Source organism: Cajanus cajan, chromosome 9 (genome assembly GCF_000230855.2).
Source record: "Cajanus cajan strain Asha chromosome 9, NIPB_CcT2T_4, whole genome shotgun sequence".
Taxonomy (NCBI): Eukaryota; Viridiplantae; Streptophyta; class Magnoliopsida; order Fabales; family Fabaceae; genus Cajanus; species Cajanus cajan.
In genome coordinates this window covers 56,725,947-56,742,144 of record NC_138525.1, presented here as the reverse complement: position 1 = coordinate 56,742,144, position 16,198 = coordinate 56,725,947, and the positions used below count along the sequence as shown (strand labels likewise).

The following is a 16,198-nucleotide window of genomic DNA, read 5'->3' as shown; positions in this document are numbered from 1 at the left end:
TCCAAAACAAACAATATCTTATCATTGTGAATTATGTGTAAAATAATCCAATAAAAAAAAAAAAACAAATAATAACAAAGTTATAAACCTCCTCTTGATAAAACATATACACATACTCTAATAATTAAAAGACTTTTTAAGTTATAATCAAAAACAAAATTATGAGAATTTAAACCCAAACCATTAAAAAATTGTGTGTAAAATAATTCAATAAAAAAAACCAAATAATAATAAAGTTATAACCTTCTTTTTAATATAAATATCCCCTTAAATAAATACTAATATTATAACCCTAACAATTATTTCACGTCTAACATGAACATAAAAGCAAGCTATTCTCAATTCTCAGCCCAAATTACAACAAAGCATAAAGTAGATGTGCAATAAAAAATTCATTATAAGAACTATTAAAAAGTTTGAAAGGGCATTTGATTACCAATGCCAAGCAATTTCAGTACAAATGATACATGTATGCACAAAAAGATAGACAAAGCTATCTCTAACTACTAAAAAAAAAACTTTCATGGATCGTTCATTTTAAGAACTTTCATGGCCAAAGAGTGGGATTTCAACCTCCAACACACGTACCAGAAAGGCAATCAGTGAGCAGACATATTAACCAAACTTGAGTTAGTGACAATCGACCTCTGATATATATTAACCAAGCTTGGATTGTTCATTATAAGAACTTTCATGGCCAAAGAGTGGGATTTCAACCTCCAACACACGTACCAGAAAGGCAATCAGTGTGCAGACATATTAACCAAACTTGGAGTTAGTGACAATCGACCTCTGATATATCTGGATGAACCTGCAGCATGCATAACTCCTCTGCTACTTGCTGACGCAACAAGAACTAGTTTTGTTAGGAATTAACACTATTTTCCTTGTTGTCCTGTCTTTTTTTTTTTTTTTTTTTTTTTTTTCTGTTTTTGCTCTTGTAACCAAAAAAAGAAACCTTAAAAAAACTAATTTAAAATTTTAATTTTTAACAGTAAGTATTTTCAGAACCAACTTAGCAAAACCAAAATATGAATGCCGATATGTTCGTTTTTTAAAATCACTCGTGCTGCTGCATTACCTATCATATTAAAAATCCCAAAGCTCAGTAAACATGAGAATTCTATTGTGCCCAAAGTTGTCTTTCTCCGTCTCCCATTCCAAATGCCATGCTGAAAACAAGTCAACTAAACATTTTTTTCTTCATCACATTAAATGTTCAGTGGAATACCAAATCCACAGAAATAGCATTCCCGGAGACATATTTTCACGTAATTCCTATGAAACCTTCACTAGCATAGTGCTTAATTAGAATTGAATCATCTGCAACCTATATCTACGTTATCACAATTCCAGCGACAGTTCATAGCAATAGTAACTCCCATTTGCCTTGTCTGTTAAAATCCACGCCTACCAAGTCACCATCATTCCCTAGTCCACGTCAACTTGCATGTTATAAATACGATGTTCACTACATCCATAGTCTGTAATTTTGAATATAAATTTTATTGATGTTTGAAACAGATTAACAACTCAAGTTTAGGAAAAAGACCACTTCCTTTCCATGAATTCTAGATTCACCTTCCTGCAGAAGTGAGTCCTTAGTTACTCAAAATATGCACCATTAGAGAAAAACACGTCATTTTAATTGCTAATGTTTTCCAGGAAATAGTTAAAAAAATGTTCCTACTATATCACATTACTAAGTTAATTTGGTCATCATCCTTTTGCTAGACAAACAAAAAAGTAAATAAAATACAAACAGAGGAAAATGTGATATGGGACTGTTAATGACCTAGTAATAAATTCCTAAACAGATGAAAGATTTTGAAAACAAAACTGGACAATATAAATTCATAACATCAGAGTGGTCGTGTTTTCTAGGGGTGGGTAAAATGAAATGAACTGAACTTATAAAAACTATACTAAATTTAAGAGTAGTTCTCATGAACTGAACTAAACTGAATATTAGTTCAGATGAACTGAACTGAACTATACTATAAAAACTTGAACTGAACTGCAATTTAAACTGCACTGAACTGTTATGTATTTTGAATTGAATAATTTTGACTCATTGATTTATCAAAATAGGAAACATTTGCCAACTTTACTTTATTTTTCATTTTATTTAAATTTTTCAAAGGACAAAAATATAAAATTAAGTCAAACAAACTCAGTGAATTTTAAGCCTAAAAATAAATAGTCTAACATAACTCAATTGATCCGTTAGGTTCGACAAAATTGATACAATTTTTTTTCAGATCACTTTTTTTTTTCCAAAGTTTTAGTCATTAAACTATCGAGTTAATCCATTAAGATATAACATATTAGACACATTTAATTTTTATCCTTTTATAAAAATAGTTTAATTTTTATAATTCAGTTTGGTTTTATAGTTCAGTACAGTTTAACTTTCCAACAGTTCAGTGTTTTTTTAAACAGTTCAGTTCAATTTTTTTACAAACAGTTCAGTTTTTTATAGTACATTCAGTTCATCACCAGTTCAGTTCAGTTCAGTTTTTTTTGCCTACCCCTAGCCTGTTTCCAGTAAAGACATGACAACATCTCCTAGATGTGGGGGATGGATAGCAAATTGAATTTAGAGTACTCAGTACCGTGACAGCACAATTTCAAATATTTTCCTTCATTCAAACTTCAAAGTATTTCATGTCTCCAATTTCTTGACAATTTCAAATGTTTTACTTCATGATTCATTCCCGTGATATCAACCTTTGCTGGCTCACAAGCACTACAGCATTCGGAACACCTAATTTATAATACATGAATGTCTGTATTTCTGCATCATTTCCTGAAACCTGTCTCAAAAGTTACAAATCCCAGATAAAACTATTTACTCTGGTAGCATGAGAACACCAACATATAACAATGAATCGAAAGACGCCAAGTAATACAACAGCACGAGCATCAAATTATATCAGACCATTTTGTTCAGCATCCGTAAGTGTTGGGCAAAAAGCTAGGGTAGCGGAGAAGAGAATACTGAGGTGGATGAGAGGATACACAAAAGATTATGAATAAATGTATTTAGGAGTGACAGTAACACCTATTGAGGAGAATGCTGAATGTTCGCCTTATGTGGTTTGGTCATGTGTGAATAAGACTAATAAGAGGGCTTGATGATGAATCCGTGTAATCAATGCTACTATGATGGTTTTCACACTAAAAAGAGGCGTTGATGATTGATCCATGTTACCAACCCTACTATGATGGAAACTTATCAATGGTGTCAGGTCTCAGTTTCAAATTAAAGCTCAGAAGCAGATCATCTAAAAGAAAGGCCATTTTTCAATTCAGAGAAATCTCCTTAAAAACTAGATTCTACTAGTTTTGCTTGGTGTTCTTCATACAAATTTGGTGATGAATTCTGAATTCATATCAACTTAACCGACCAGTAAACTTGAGAACTACCTATGCATCATCAAGACATTAGAAAAGAGAATAACAACAACAACAAAGCAGGCATGAGACAGTGAGCTAATAGCTCACACGGCACTGGCGGTTCAATCCTTTTCCTGTCCCCTTTCCCTTCCCTACTTCCCAAGTCCACAAGTCCTCCCTTGAAACAAAAGAATCAAAAAAACAGAGCAACCATGAAAAAACAAAAAATACAAAATTAAACACTGACATAAATACCTCATCTGCGGGCAGATAATGCCCTATGCATTCCCGCAGCCATCAATTCAACCATCCTTACAACAAAGAAAAACAACACAACCAACCACGAATGAGCACATACAGATTTCTCAATACTCAAGTCACCACCTCCACACCTAGAAAATAATCACACTCACCTCACACGTAAAAACTCCACTGGTACAGTAAAACTCACACCAACACAAACCGAACCATTCTATTTCAAATTTCACCTAAGGCAATAACAATCATATAGCATATGAAAGGTAACAAAGAATTACTCCGATTTCTCCGGCACGTGCTCCGCGGAATCGTCCTCTGAGTTCTCCGCCATATCTTCATCCTCTTCGCGGTCGTCGTTGCGATTACGGTGGTTCACGTCGGTGACGCGGCGCTCGCGAACAATGTTCATGAAGTTTACAGATAAATCGGAGTAAATAGAGCGAACCTTGGAGATGTTACCGTGGATCTGAGCAATGAGGCCAACGTTCTTCACCATGTTGTCAGGAATCTTCGACTCGTGGTTGCTGTTCACTTCCTGGATCAGCGCGCGGTTCTCGTCCAGCACCGTCTGCGCCTGGCGGAAGCTCCGACTCAGCATGCTCCAAGCCTCGTCGTCGCATTCATCTTCGCCGTCGTCGTCGACGACGTCTTCGGTTCTCTCTCCGGCGAACTTCTCGCGGTTGTTGAGCCAATCAGGCTTCGTCATAACGGCGGTTTCGTCCATCGCCGCGGAATCTGAAATTCAAGTACGGTCGAACATGCCGTTGTTCACACGATGAGTCTCTGGATTCGAGCTATGAACTTTGTTGTGGCGGTTTCTTGCGGTAGTAGTGACGACTTGGACTTTGGAGGCAGCGCTGAATTTTTGGTTGGTGAGATTGGGCGGTGACGGACCAACGAGGGTCGAGTGTTTTGGCGTACTTGGGAAGTTGGCGAGTGGTGATTGGAGACTGTGAGCGAGTTGGGTGACAGATGAATAAATAAATATCTTCCCGCGTTGAAATTATTTTAAAGGAATAAAATAAGAAGAAAAATAAATATCTTGGAGCTGAGATGGACTCTTGGATAGGCGGCACGAGAAAGTGGAACGAGGGAAGTGCCAGCTGGACAACAACTATATGCTCTAACCGCTCAATTGTATTTTATTATAAATCAGAGAGAAAGAGACACTCGTCTATATATATTAAATGAAAATAAAATTATTTTCTTAAGAAAGAGAAAAAAAAAACTCTTAAGTGGTTTAGAAAAACAGCCGTAAATGAGAAAAAAAAATAGTAAATGAATTATAGGAAAAAATTGGAAAAGGTTTGTATAATATTATGGGAAAATTTGTCTAAAAGAAAAATAGACACCAAAAAGATATTTTTTTTATTATTAGAATATATTACTCCCATCCTTTATATTTGTTAAAAAAAATCACTTCATACTTCTTCAAGTATCTGTATTTTGAAAATTTCATATTAAAAGTATAAGATATTATTCATCGTTTTTTTATTAAACGTACCTCACTTTCATATATATTTTTTTGTTAAACATAATCATGTTGTTTATAGATTATATAATGATAAAAAATGGTTGATAAGACATCAATTACTTGATCCACTTCATTAATCTAGACTTGAACCTTCAATCTCTGTAAAATAGTAAGATCTTTCAAATTAACATTATAATTAGGAAAGATGGTTAAAACTACACTTCTAGCATGTAGTATATTTAGGACAATTTTAATAACAACATTCTTATAGTGGGGGTAGCTAGAGTCTAAAAGAGATATTCAAGCCGAGACAGGTAGACCTCTTCTTCCATGAAGAAAAAGAATTGGTCTAATTACTCCATAATGAAGGTAAATATAGCCTTCATCTAAATAGTTTTCGATGAATCTCAATTTGACATATTGTTCATGAGTGATAGCAATCAAACAATATTGATCCATTATAGAAAATTGGACATATTCTTTAACATGATATCTTCAAGTAGAAATGAATCTTGAGATAAATTTAAGAATAAATTTTTATCTTCTAAAAATATTATAAAATTTAAGCAAAGAAGTAAACGTTTATCCTCATAAGCATGAATATTCGGTACGATTTTCAATTTTTGATGAAGTACATGAAAATATTTTTGGAAAGAGAAAGAGATGGGTTTAAAAGAATAGACTATGAAGGTTGTTGTTAAAGTTAGAGTCTTCCATATTTTATGAGAACCTCTCTTAATGACCTTCCATATATCATTCATATTGTAACTTTTGTCAGAGAATTGTTGTGGTTTAATTGTGAAAAAAAAACTATTTAGGAGCAAAATTTGTAAGATCATGAAACTTTTGAAGTAAAAATTTCTATTAAACCTAATTTAAAATATTTTACAGATTCATCATGAGATTAGAGATAGAAAATTAAGATTAACAAATGACTGAAAAATTAACAAACAACGTAAATAAGCTTAATAAAAACAAATAACTTTAATAAAAGCAAAAATATTATATTGTAAAAAAATTTAACATATGTGATACAATTTTTATCGATATTTAAAAGAAACAAAGGGACTACTTCAACCTCCTCCGTGAAAGGAAATACAAATATTAATATTTCTCTTATTAGGCTAATTATATGCTAATTGCACAAGAAATTTGAATAAAAACATAAATAAATACTAATATTTTAGAGTGATGTTAAATATTTATTATATGTAATTAAAATTTAAAATAAATTATATAAATATTTAAATAATACATAATATTTAAATAAATTGATATTTTAAATATATAATTTATAGTTTAGATTTATAATAAAAATTTTATATTTTAATTTGTCACACAAGATTATGTTTATTTATTAATAATTTATTTTAAAATATTAAAATTTAATTCATAAATAATAATCAATTAAATATAAAGTTAAAAAAATCTCTAAATCTCTCATCGAAAAAAATTCTTAAAAATACCTCGTTAAAGAATTACTTATATTTATATATAATAAGTAATTGACATGAATGAACCTGAATTTGGTTTTCTTAATCTATGTCTTAAGATCAAATATTGTGAATAGAAAAAATGACTGGGACAGAAAATTCCATTAAACAAGATCAATCAGATTTTTTAACATTAGTCAATAATAAAACTAATGAACAATAACATAATTAAAAAAATAAGTGTAAAAATAGCTGCATTGTTACGCTATATCTTACTAATTGGCATGTAATATCAGGTACTTCGATTTTAAATCCAAAACGTAAATGAGATGTAGTGAACATAAATCCTCAGCCAAGGAAGACAAAAGTGGTTAGGAAAAAGGAAATAAATAAACAATTTGCGTTCTACATTTGGACAAATTTAACCTGTTGGGTCTGGAATACCTCTTTGAAGTATGCAGTTCAGTCAAACATAGATAGAATTAAGTTGTTCAAATTGCCCTGGTGAATGTCCAGAGGAGGGCTTTTCACTCGAGGTAGTTTCCCTTGCATGTCCACCATTCTATTGCCAGTAGCAGCAAGAATAAGGAGGGGTTTGTAGAGACTGAGCACTATGCAGAAACGTTCTCAAAATCATCCAAACTAAGTCAGATTCCTCAGTTGGCTGTACAATATGTTGGAATGCGAATATGCGATACATATTGTGCATTTCACTTCTCTGTAATTAAACAGTATCTTTTTTTTTTTTTTTTCATTTTGTTCAGTCATAAATTTAATCTATCTTTCAACTCATCTAGGGATACAGATATTACCAAGAGTATATTTATATATCTAAATCATCATCTGGGTCCTCATCAGAGTCTGGCATCTCATCATCTGAATCACGAAAATATATAATCTCACCCATGGCAGAATCCTCCTTTTTAACACTTGAAATGGGATTTGCCTCACTGTTGCTCTCTTCAAGGGATCTTCTACCATCATAAATTTGTATTGGTTTACCATTTCCTTAATGAATAAAGAGCTTTAAGTACAAGAGTTTATACATAACTGAAACAATGTAAAAAAATGAAATACAAATCAATTTCATACCTTGGTGTTCAAAAGGAAGCACAACATTTGACCTGTCAATTCTCTCCTTCTCTGATAGCTGGAGATTGAATTGTACCTGTTAAACACACATCAAATTTCTTATTATTTTATTTGCACTCAACAAAAAGAAATCAACTTCATATCACAATGCATTTCTGGCTTGGTCTCTGATAGTTTCCAACAAGCGTTTTTGACCCTGTTCGTATGGGGGCAGAAATACTGTTATCAAAAGCATCTCCACGCATGTTCAGAGTAGGCGAACAAACTAAGTGCTTAGAATGTGTATGCATTTCTCAGCATATGAGATGTTTCCAATCCAAGACAGTTTGTGCCCATTGCAAATTAGATATAAAACACTTTGGTTCTATCATCAGTCTTGTGCATAGAAAATAGATCATGTAAATTTGTAATATAAGAATCTCAGCACTTGAACCCAAGTGAAGAACCTAATTGGCACACTGGGAATTAGTTAGAATTTAGACATTATGCTTGTGTCCCACCTTTCGGAGCATCTAAATAATAATAATTATTATTCCTAAAAAGGTCTTGTGAATGCCATATTATCCATTCAACCAAAACAGCAAGACCTTAGGGGGAGGAGGGAATTCAACAAAAGAAAGATCTCTCTGTAGATCCTTTTTTCTTTATAAAAAAAAAACTACTTAAAATATCTAATCACAAAAGGTTGTCGGTACTTTAGCTTTTGCTTCTAGTGACAAAAGACATAACTTCATAGGACCAGTTTTCCATCTACAAGTAACTATAGACTGACCTTTGGCAGTAGGCCTGCAATGGCTGTTCCGTCCCCTGATGAAACAGATGTGAAGCTGATTCCTCCAGGTTCAACTTTAAATTCTTCACACTGGATAAAAATGAAGAGATATTATATCAGTACACCAGATTTTTAGATTTGTCATACCAAATAAGCTTACAAACAGGAAGAAAGAGATCACCATTGCTCTAACTCGCCCATTTCTACGTTTGAACCTGACATTAAATTTTCCCTTGGTGAAGTTTTGCTCAGGTAAGGAATTCTCTAAATATCCTCTCTGACCATCTGCTGAATGATGATATGGGTCTACACTGCCCACCATGGAGGACATGTACTCAAGAACAGCTGCAGCCCTCTCCTCATGAAGGTCAGAATGCAATAATCCAAAAATACTTGAAACTTGATCTGCAAAAGTAAGTCAGTAACAAATATAAGGAAGAAATTCTTAATGCATCAAGCCGTTGTCAAAGAGTTGAGCAATGAAAATAGATGGCGAGTGTCTGATCGAATTGATCAGGTCATGTAGGAACAAGGTTCAAGTTTAACCCGTGCTATATAAAGTTTAGCTGCTGAAATAAGCAATTATCTCACTTGTTCTGATATTCATAAAATTTAATAACACCTAATTAGACAATACAATGAGAGGAACTTTACTCTAAACAGTTCAAGAGTGAATACCATACCATGGCTACGCAGATTGCTTACAAGGCTGGCCACTGACTGCAAAGATGCATGCCTCAACAGTTCACTTAGCTGATCATATCAAATAAGAATCCATTAGGGTTAGAGATACACAAACCAAGTATACAAGAGAAACTAAGAAACCATGCAGTCTTAAACAGAATATTACACACAGAATACTTCAGCAGGAAGTTTTTTTTTCTTGTTGTCATGTTACAGTTTCAAGTTGGAAGTTATTGTAAAGTTTTGCACAAGAATTTTAAGTGTAAAGGAAAATCTGAAACTTGCATACGCAAACAGGTTAGATACTGATTGCTTGGCAAAATAATTGTTCATAATAGCTTTATAACTGCTTAACGGTACATTTATTTCCAAGAAAATTTAAAAGGTTAAACAAGATAAATTGATGTATTCCATCTATGATTTTCCGATTTACCCCCAAGCCTCTAACCTAGAGGAAGCCAACTTAAGAATTTTCCAGTTTTGCCCTAAACCCCTTTCATGTGGCCATAGTTAACAAATTCCTTCTAGCTGAATAATATATAGAAGCAATACGAGTTTTAGAATGTATGCCCACAAAGTCCATGAAATACAACAAGATTCTATTATTCACATTGTTATACTAAACATAGGTAAGATGAATTTTATGGCCATATCAAGCAGAGTTGGGAAATCTCAAAAGACTAATGTTCCAAGGTTATTTGTATTGGCAGGGAAATCATAACAAAAATCCCTTCTCATAAGTTTCACAATCATAAGGTATTCAGCTATTGCTTATTACAATCAACATCTTAAGCACTAAGGCACAAAGAAAATTCATTCAAACACACCATCAAAATAAATTTAACTTTATTAAAAATTCATGGCAATGGTATTTGCTTTGTCTATATTTATCATTTTTTGACAATCACAGAATGAAAACGTACTGAGTCTATGGCAACACAGAAGCGAGCTTTATTTTCTCTAACCAATCCTGCAGGTATATGAATTGGAAAAATTACTCAAAAGAGAAATACTTTTTTAAAAAACATGTATCATGTGTGGTTGAAACCCATTAACTGGTGCAAAAATGTTTATTTAGTGAAAATGAAAGAGAGAATACTTTATAAGCTAACGTTAGATACAGAATAATCTATCTATAATACCTCTGCCCAGTTCAGTGATTACTGAAAATAACTTATCCACATCCTTCACGGTTTTATAAGAACTAGTAGCAAGCGAAATTTGGTGAGAAGGATCCGTAACATTTACAGATTTCCTTGTCTTATCTTTCCAACCAAGAGGATCTGTATAACAATCCAAAATGTGAATCCTGCAAAATAACATAATTCCGAATTCAACAAATCCAAATTTATATGATATTAAGACAAAACACCAAAAAAAAAAACAGTTAAGCCACAAGAAATGCAATTAAAACAACAAAGAGACATTTTAAACAATTATGTTTAAAATATTTACCACTTGTTAGATGAAGCAATATCCACTCCATTCATATTTAACAAAGCAGTATAAGACGATGGACTCCGAGAAAGTGCAACAATTACTATAGCCCTATGCAAGAAAGATTTTTGAGATTAAAAATAAGAACTATGAGATAAAAGAATTGATAACAAATTATGGGGACAGTAAAACTGACTGTGACTGAGATTTCTGCGCCATGACGTGTGATGAGAGTTGAAGAAGAATGTGAGAGAATAGATGGAAACCGAAAGGCGAAGCGAGAGAGTCCTTGATTGTGAGAGTAGGCGCAAGCTCTCCCTCTAATGCTCCATCCCTCAGTGTTCTACAAATTGAATCCGCCATCTTCACAAAGTGGAAAAGAGAATGACAGCATGAGCAAAGTAACGGAGAAATTTCAAAGTAGTCGCTCAGAAACTATAATTCTCAACAGTATTGGTAACATGTTTTAAATTGAGAGAAACAAAATTTAATGAATGGAATTAGAAGTGAAGACTATGGGTGATGAGATTTGTGATAGATTAAAGTAAGGTCGAGAGCAGTTGGGAGGAGTACCTGTCAGCAGAGACGTCAGTGCAGACCTGAGAAAAATAGGGGCAGTTCACACGGCGGCGCAACCCCCTTAAACCACTTTGGAAAAAACAAAAACAAAAACAAAGGGTTAAATTAGGGATTGTGATTCTCTGCGGTCCTAAACAGCATGAATCTCTCTCATCCGTTAAATTGTTTTTTAATTATATTATAAATTAAAATTAATTAATTAATTTTATATTTAACGGTGAGATCTAGGACTGTGATTCTCAGTAATCCCAAGTTATACTGCATGAACAATACTCAAATTCACGATTTTGTATAAAACAATTTAGACTTGTTTATTCTAGGTAAAACCATTTGCATAGTCAAGAGAAGATATAACCTTAGAGTCCATATGCAACCTTGCATTTGCATATCAATAGTTGGAAAAACAAAAACAAGAATTAGCATTTGCTATTGTAGTTAAAGAACATTTATGCGAACCACTAGAACTCAGGAATCCAAGAAAAACTTTCTAAATGTGCGCTCTGACGCTCTCCCAAGTTGTGTTGAATAAAATTAGTGAAATATTCTGAACATATTAAAATTGTAACTATAATAATGAAGTATATTGTAACCATTTTGTAGGATGATGAATTAAACTATTATTATTTTTTATGAGTTATAGTATAGCTTAAAATCACGTTTTTAAAAAAAAAAAAACAATTTTAATATAAAGAAAGGAAAAACTTGCGACTCGCAGTTAAATTCAACTAAACTGACTTTTAAATACACACTTAATAAGAGAATGATGTTCAACTAATGCAAATAGAGTAAAACTACGGAAAATAGAATTGATGATGCCGGAGTTAAAATTACAATGTTAAGATATTGTATAACAGCCATTTACGAGAATAATTTTGCTTGAAATACTGGTTATAAGAAACTGCCATTTGAAAATATCTTCTTGGTCATTCTAAGAAACAAAGATCCAGTTACTATTATTCACTATTATAAATGAAAATTCATTCATAGAAACAGCCATTCAAAATTTCATTTTCTTTTTATTCATTCTAAAACACAAGGATCCATTTACTATCATTTATTCATACTATAAATCATAGTTCAGACGCGGCTCATGCAGGATAATATATTTACTAGTCTCTGTAAAAGAAATATCCACCCTGCATTCATTCAACAAACGATCTTACTAGTATTATTTATAGAATGATATAATGAATCATAGGACTTTAGTTTGATTTTAAGGTCATACATACAGCATCCAATCAAGATGCTAAAATCCCAAAACAAGAGCCAGTCACTAAATGATAGTGTGAAGTTCGCAAAATGGAGCGATGTCCAATTACATTTGAACGGGCTTTACCAATGTATTGTGAGTTTGTTCTTTCTTTTAATCATTCAGGGAGCGAAACTCATCAGAAGAAAAGGCCACAAAAGTATATATAGCAAGGCATACAAACATAAATGGAATTTCTAGCTCTTATTTTTTTTTAAGAATAATTTATTAGTAATATAGCACAACTAGAACTACAGATTAGGCCGCACGTGTGACTTGGTGTACAAAAGGCACCATAAAATGATAAATTCCTGGAAGGGCACTGTAGAATTGCAGTGGGATTTGGAACTCCAACCATCCCATATTAGGGTTTAGCATCAACAATTGGAATTTTTTCCTCGTGCACAGAATTCACTAAAAGTCTTGTCTTCACATTACTTTGTTCCAACACTTTAGGAGAGCTTAGTAGATTCCGTCCAGATTCTTCAATCTGGCACATAATTATGGCTTTGGCGGTAACAAGAGAAACATAGAATTGGTCTTGTTCAGGTGGCTTCTGAGACTCCGGCCACTCATCTCTTCTTTCTAAGTCGGGAATATCCTGCACCTTCCTTTTGTGCATCTCATCCTTAACCATCTGAAAATTTTGTATTATATAAACAAAAATGAGGAATACATCATTACAACATATTTTTACATTGCTCAAAAGGTGAATATATAAACTAACACTCTCAAGTCTCCACTCTTTGTGATACAGCCACTGACACAGACAAACGGATTAGAGAACAAAACTACAGCACCAATTGAGTGAGATACAAGAAATCTGCTACAAACCTAATCTACATGGGGCACACACTTGTGATTGTTAATTTCATATTTATTGTTGCAGATTGCAAACACATTGTTTGATCTTGCTATATCTTTTTTCCGATCTTCATTCTATTATTCTTTGACATTCCCCATATTTGATCTGTATGTTTTTCTTTCTTAAGATGACCAAGGCCATAGTAATCACATAGCTGGCAAAATCACTCAATAATAACTAGTAGATAATATAACCTAAGTTTCCAACAACCTATAACAGTCTGCATGGTAGTAACATTGACATTTAACGACTATGAATTGATTCCCATGAAACAAACAACATTTTTAAATGGAACTTTCATAGATAAGCATAGCTAGCTTCCATGCAAGTCATGGGTAAAAAGTAGAAATTTCATTCCATTTTGACAGCAATCTAACAGTATCATTCTCCAACTAAGTGCTTATTTGGTTGGCACTGCCATGATATACATTCCAAAGTAAAATCTGTGGCTGAGATTAATTTGGGCAAAAACCTATTCTTTTAAGATATAAAATGGATACTAAATTATTCTTACATTAAAACAATTCCCTGTTCATTTCATTTCCATTCCCCTACAGAAAAAGAACATGTAGCATCCTTAATGTTTTCTCAGGGTTTAAATACAAATCTAAATATCTATTTTCTTCTATACATTGCAAGCTAGCAATTTGGAAGTATATAAAAAGCTCTGAATCTGATACAAGGTAAATCTCAACAAAAAACTCAAAAACTAGTCTATAACTTTCATCACTTCCAAAACACCCCCCTGTCAATTCCTTCCCAATTCACAAACCAACAAACAATCTTTCAAAACTACGCTCAATGTTCATTAAAAAAAAAAGCTGCCTAGTCCCTACCACTGAACACCCGGGGCCAAACTTCAAAATCACTAACATAACATTCACAGGTCACAAAAAACAACTCGATAACCCCTACCCCAAGGGTCTCACTACCCACCCCAAGGATTATATTTTTCATCGACCAATTATCATTCTGAATTAAATGAGACATTATTATATAGTCACGAGCCACCGCATGTTTTTAATCCTAATCAATCCCTAGGTTACATGTAGTCTAGTTTTTCAATTTACAATAAAGTGTTAATGACACTATTTGTTTAGACCTCAAGTTTGTGACATCGCATCAGAGATATTGTTTGCTACTTTGCTTTAGTCCTCAGTGAATCATCGCAATATTGTCCACCTACTTTAGTCCTCAGTGAATCATCGCAATTTTATCCACCTAAAAGGCACCTCCGAGTGGCATGGAGAGAAAGATATTTATAAACTACCATTGACTTCAGTTCCCAAAACATTTTGGCATACTAAAACATCACTCAATTACTTATTTTACAAGGAGATTAGTTGGAACCATAGTGATCTTGAACCATCTAAGAATTCATCAATAAAATTCCCCAATCCAATCCTTAAACCCAAAGAAAAATAAACCACCCCATAGAAGATCACCATCTAACATTGTAACCAAGTGATGTGATGTTAGAAACAAACCTGAAGCAAGCCGAAATCAAGCTTGGGCGGTCCCACTTGCGCCACAGCCAACGCCCCAAAGAAGTTCCCCAACAAAGCCGCATCCGGCACGGCCAAGCCCCTCACAATCCCAGCAGCGAACCCGCCAAGAAAACAGTCACCAGCGCCGGTGGGATCAACCTGCTCCGCCTCAAACGGCGCGACGCTGAACGCACCGTTTCCGCAGAACACCTCGGAGCCGTCCTTCCCGTGCGTGACGACGACGCAGCAGCACCTTCTAGCCTCCTCCACATCGACGAACCGAGCCTCGTCGGCGGAAGCCTTGAGGAAGGCGACCCGAGGGAGGAGGTGATGGAACCCGCTCTCCCTGAGCGCCACGTGTCGCACGCTCCCGTCGCGGGAGTCGAACCTGCGAATCAGGCCCTGGACGTCGACGAAGACGCGGTCGCAGATCTCGAGCATTTTGTGGAGAGTCTCCGGGAGGATCTCGCCGGCGACCCCGACGGCCATTCCGAAGGCGAAGGTGGGCCCGTCGGGGAGGTCGGAGGGCCGGATGGGGTGGCAGGCGCGGATGCGGTGGAGGGAGCGGTCGGGGTGGGGGGAACCGAAGTGGGCGTGGAAGAGGGTAGTTTGGGAAGAGGGGATTGTGATTGGCGGGTGGGTGGGGCTGTAGGCGAAGTCCGGGCCCACCTTGGAGACGGTGAGGAAGGGGAGGGAGAGGGCGTCCAGGATGACGGAGACGAAGGAGGCGGCGCCGCCCAGGGTTTGGGCCACGGGGAGGCCGTCGCGGTGGAGGACGTCATGGCAGTAGTTGCCGACGACGAGGCCGCGGGGTTTGGTGTCTGTGACCATGGGAGATGGAGAGGGAGAGGGTCATGGGAGGGGTTACGGAAGGGTTTTTATTAGGGTTGCGTCCATCGAAATGGAAGAGGACGCGCGCCACACGCAGAGTTTGGTGGCATGTTATAGAGCCTCCGGAGCCGACACCCAGCATCCAACAATTCTCATTTTCTTTCTCTCTCTTTTAAAGATTTGAATGCCACCTCACTTTTCTTTTTGGATAATCTATTATTCTTTATGTACACAATACAAACTAGTATTCCTTTCTATTTCTCTCACCCCCCATGTTCAGGGGATAATTTTGGCTTTGTGTTTTAAATACAAGAAATAATAATATTATGTAAAATAAAATTAACTCTTGAAAGAGGTGGTGAAAGTCAAGACCCTGCTAAAAGTTATCTTTACTAAGTCATGCAAGTTCAAGATGATTGACAGAGAATTCCACAAGGCAAAAATGTGTGGTTTCATAAAGGAGTCAAACACCTTATAAAGGATCATGAGTAGATTTTGCGAGGCTTAATGGACTCAAACTTAGTCTAGATGAATTAAACACAAAATGAAGAAAAATTTGCTAATGACCCAATAAAAAAAAAGGTAGTATATGGCATTTCCAAAGTCGTTAGTAATTCATTTCATTATAAATTTGTCTT

At 34.9% G+C, this 16,198-nt stretch overlaps 3 protein-coding genes across 7 annotated transcripts; all 3 read right to left on the bottom strand.

Moving 5' to 3' along the window:
- Positions 1-407: 407 nt before the first annotated feature.
- Positions 408-4,609, bottom strand: LOC109811216 (protein ELF4-LIKE 1). 4 transcript variants are annotated; one of them, XM_029273934.2, is made up of 3 exons: positions 3,936-4,609; positions 3,655-3,710; positions 408-841 (listed from the first exon to the last, which is right to left on the bottom strand). In XM_029273934.2, exons 1-2 carry the CDS (start codon positions 4,379-4,381, stop codon positions 3,656-3,658), a joined length of 501 nt encoding a protein of 166 aa, XP_029129767.1. In that variant the 5' UTR covers positions 4,382-4,609; the 3' UTR covers positions 408-841; position 3,655. The 4 variants fall into 4 exon arrangements, with proteins under 4 accessions (XP_029129767.1, XP_029129766.1, XP_082919505.1 ...); XM_029273933.2 differs by lacking the exon at positions 408-841 and adding an exon at positions 1,625-2,816; XM_020374889.3 differs by lacking the exon at positions 408-841 and adding an exon at positions 2,907-3,577.
- Positions 4,610-6,935: 2,326 nt separating this feature from the next.
- Positions 6,936-11,517, bottom strand: LOC109811209 (elongator complex protein). 2 transcript variants are annotated; one of them, XM_020374880.3, is made up of 11 exons: positions 11,484-11,517; positions 11,123-11,197; positions 10,746-10,912; positions 10,568-10,660; positions 10,255-10,421; positions 10,036-10,082; positions 9,112-9,181; positions 8,610-8,833; positions 8,429-8,518; positions 7,657-7,732; positions 6,936-7,572 (listed from the first exon to the last, which is right to left on the bottom strand). In XM_020374880.3, the coding sequence occupies exons 3-11, from the start codon at positions 10,910-10,912 to the stop codon at positions 7,388-7,390; spliced, it is 1,119 nt and encodes a 372-aa protein (XP_020230469.1). In that variant the 5' UTR covers positions 11,123-11,197; positions 11,484-11,517; the 3' UTR covers positions 6,936-7,387. The 2 variants fall into 2 exon arrangements, with proteins under 2 accessions (XP_020230469.1, XP_082919503.1); XM_083063377.1 differs by lacking the exon at positions 11,484-11,517 and having other exon boundaries at positions 6,936-7,535; positions 11,123-11,401.
- A 1,045-nt stretch (positions 11,518-12,562) lies between these two features.
- Positions 12,563-15,753, bottom strand: MIK (pfkB-like carbohydrate kinase family protein). Its single transcript, XM_020374887.3, has 2 exons — positions 14,730-15,753; positions 12,563-13,014 (listed from the first exon to the last, which is right to left on the bottom strand). The coding sequence occupies exons 1-2, from the start codon at positions 15,558-15,560 to the stop codon at positions 12,742-12,744; spliced, it is 1,104 nt and encodes a 367-aa protein (XP_020230476.1). The 5' UTR covers positions 15,561-15,753; the 3' UTR covers positions 12,563-12,741.
- Between the last annotated feature and the right edge of the window lie 445 nt (positions 15,754-16,198).

What these genes read in the sequence shown, in the direction of transcription:
- LOC109811216 (XM_029273934.2), bottom strand. Translation starts at nt 4,381, where the DNA reads ATGGACGAAACCGCCGTTATGACGAAGCCTGATTGGCTCAACAACCGC. An exon ending in CACGTGCCGGAGAAATCGGA is followed by an intron (nt 3,711 to 3,935) that starts GTAATTCTTTGT and finishes CTTTGTTGTAAG; the next exon opens with GATGGTTGAATTGATGGCTG.
- LOC109811209 (XM_020374880.3), bottom strand. Translation starts at nt 10,912, where the DNA reads ATGGCGGATTCAATTTGTAGAACACTGAGGGATGGAGCATTAGAGGGA. An exon ending in TCTGTGTTGCCATAGACTCA is followed by an intron (nt 9,182 to 10,035) that starts GTACGTTTTCAT and finishes TGATATGATCAG; the next exon opens with CTAAGTGAACTGTTGAGGCA. An exon ending in TTGCAGGCCTACTGCCAAAG is followed by an intron (nt 7,733 to 8,428) that starts GTCAGTCTATAG and finishes TGTGTTTAACAG; the next exon opens with GTACAATTCAATCTCCAGCT.
- MIK (XM_020374887.3), bottom strand. Translation starts at nt 15,560, where the DNA reads ATGGTCACAGACACCAAACCCCGCGGCCTCGTCGTCGGCAACTACTGC. An exon ending in TTGATTTCGGCTTGCTTCAG is followed by an intron (nt 13,015 to 14,729) that starts GTTTGTTTCTAA and finishes CAAAATTTTCAG; the next exon opens with ATGGTTAAGGATGAGATGCA.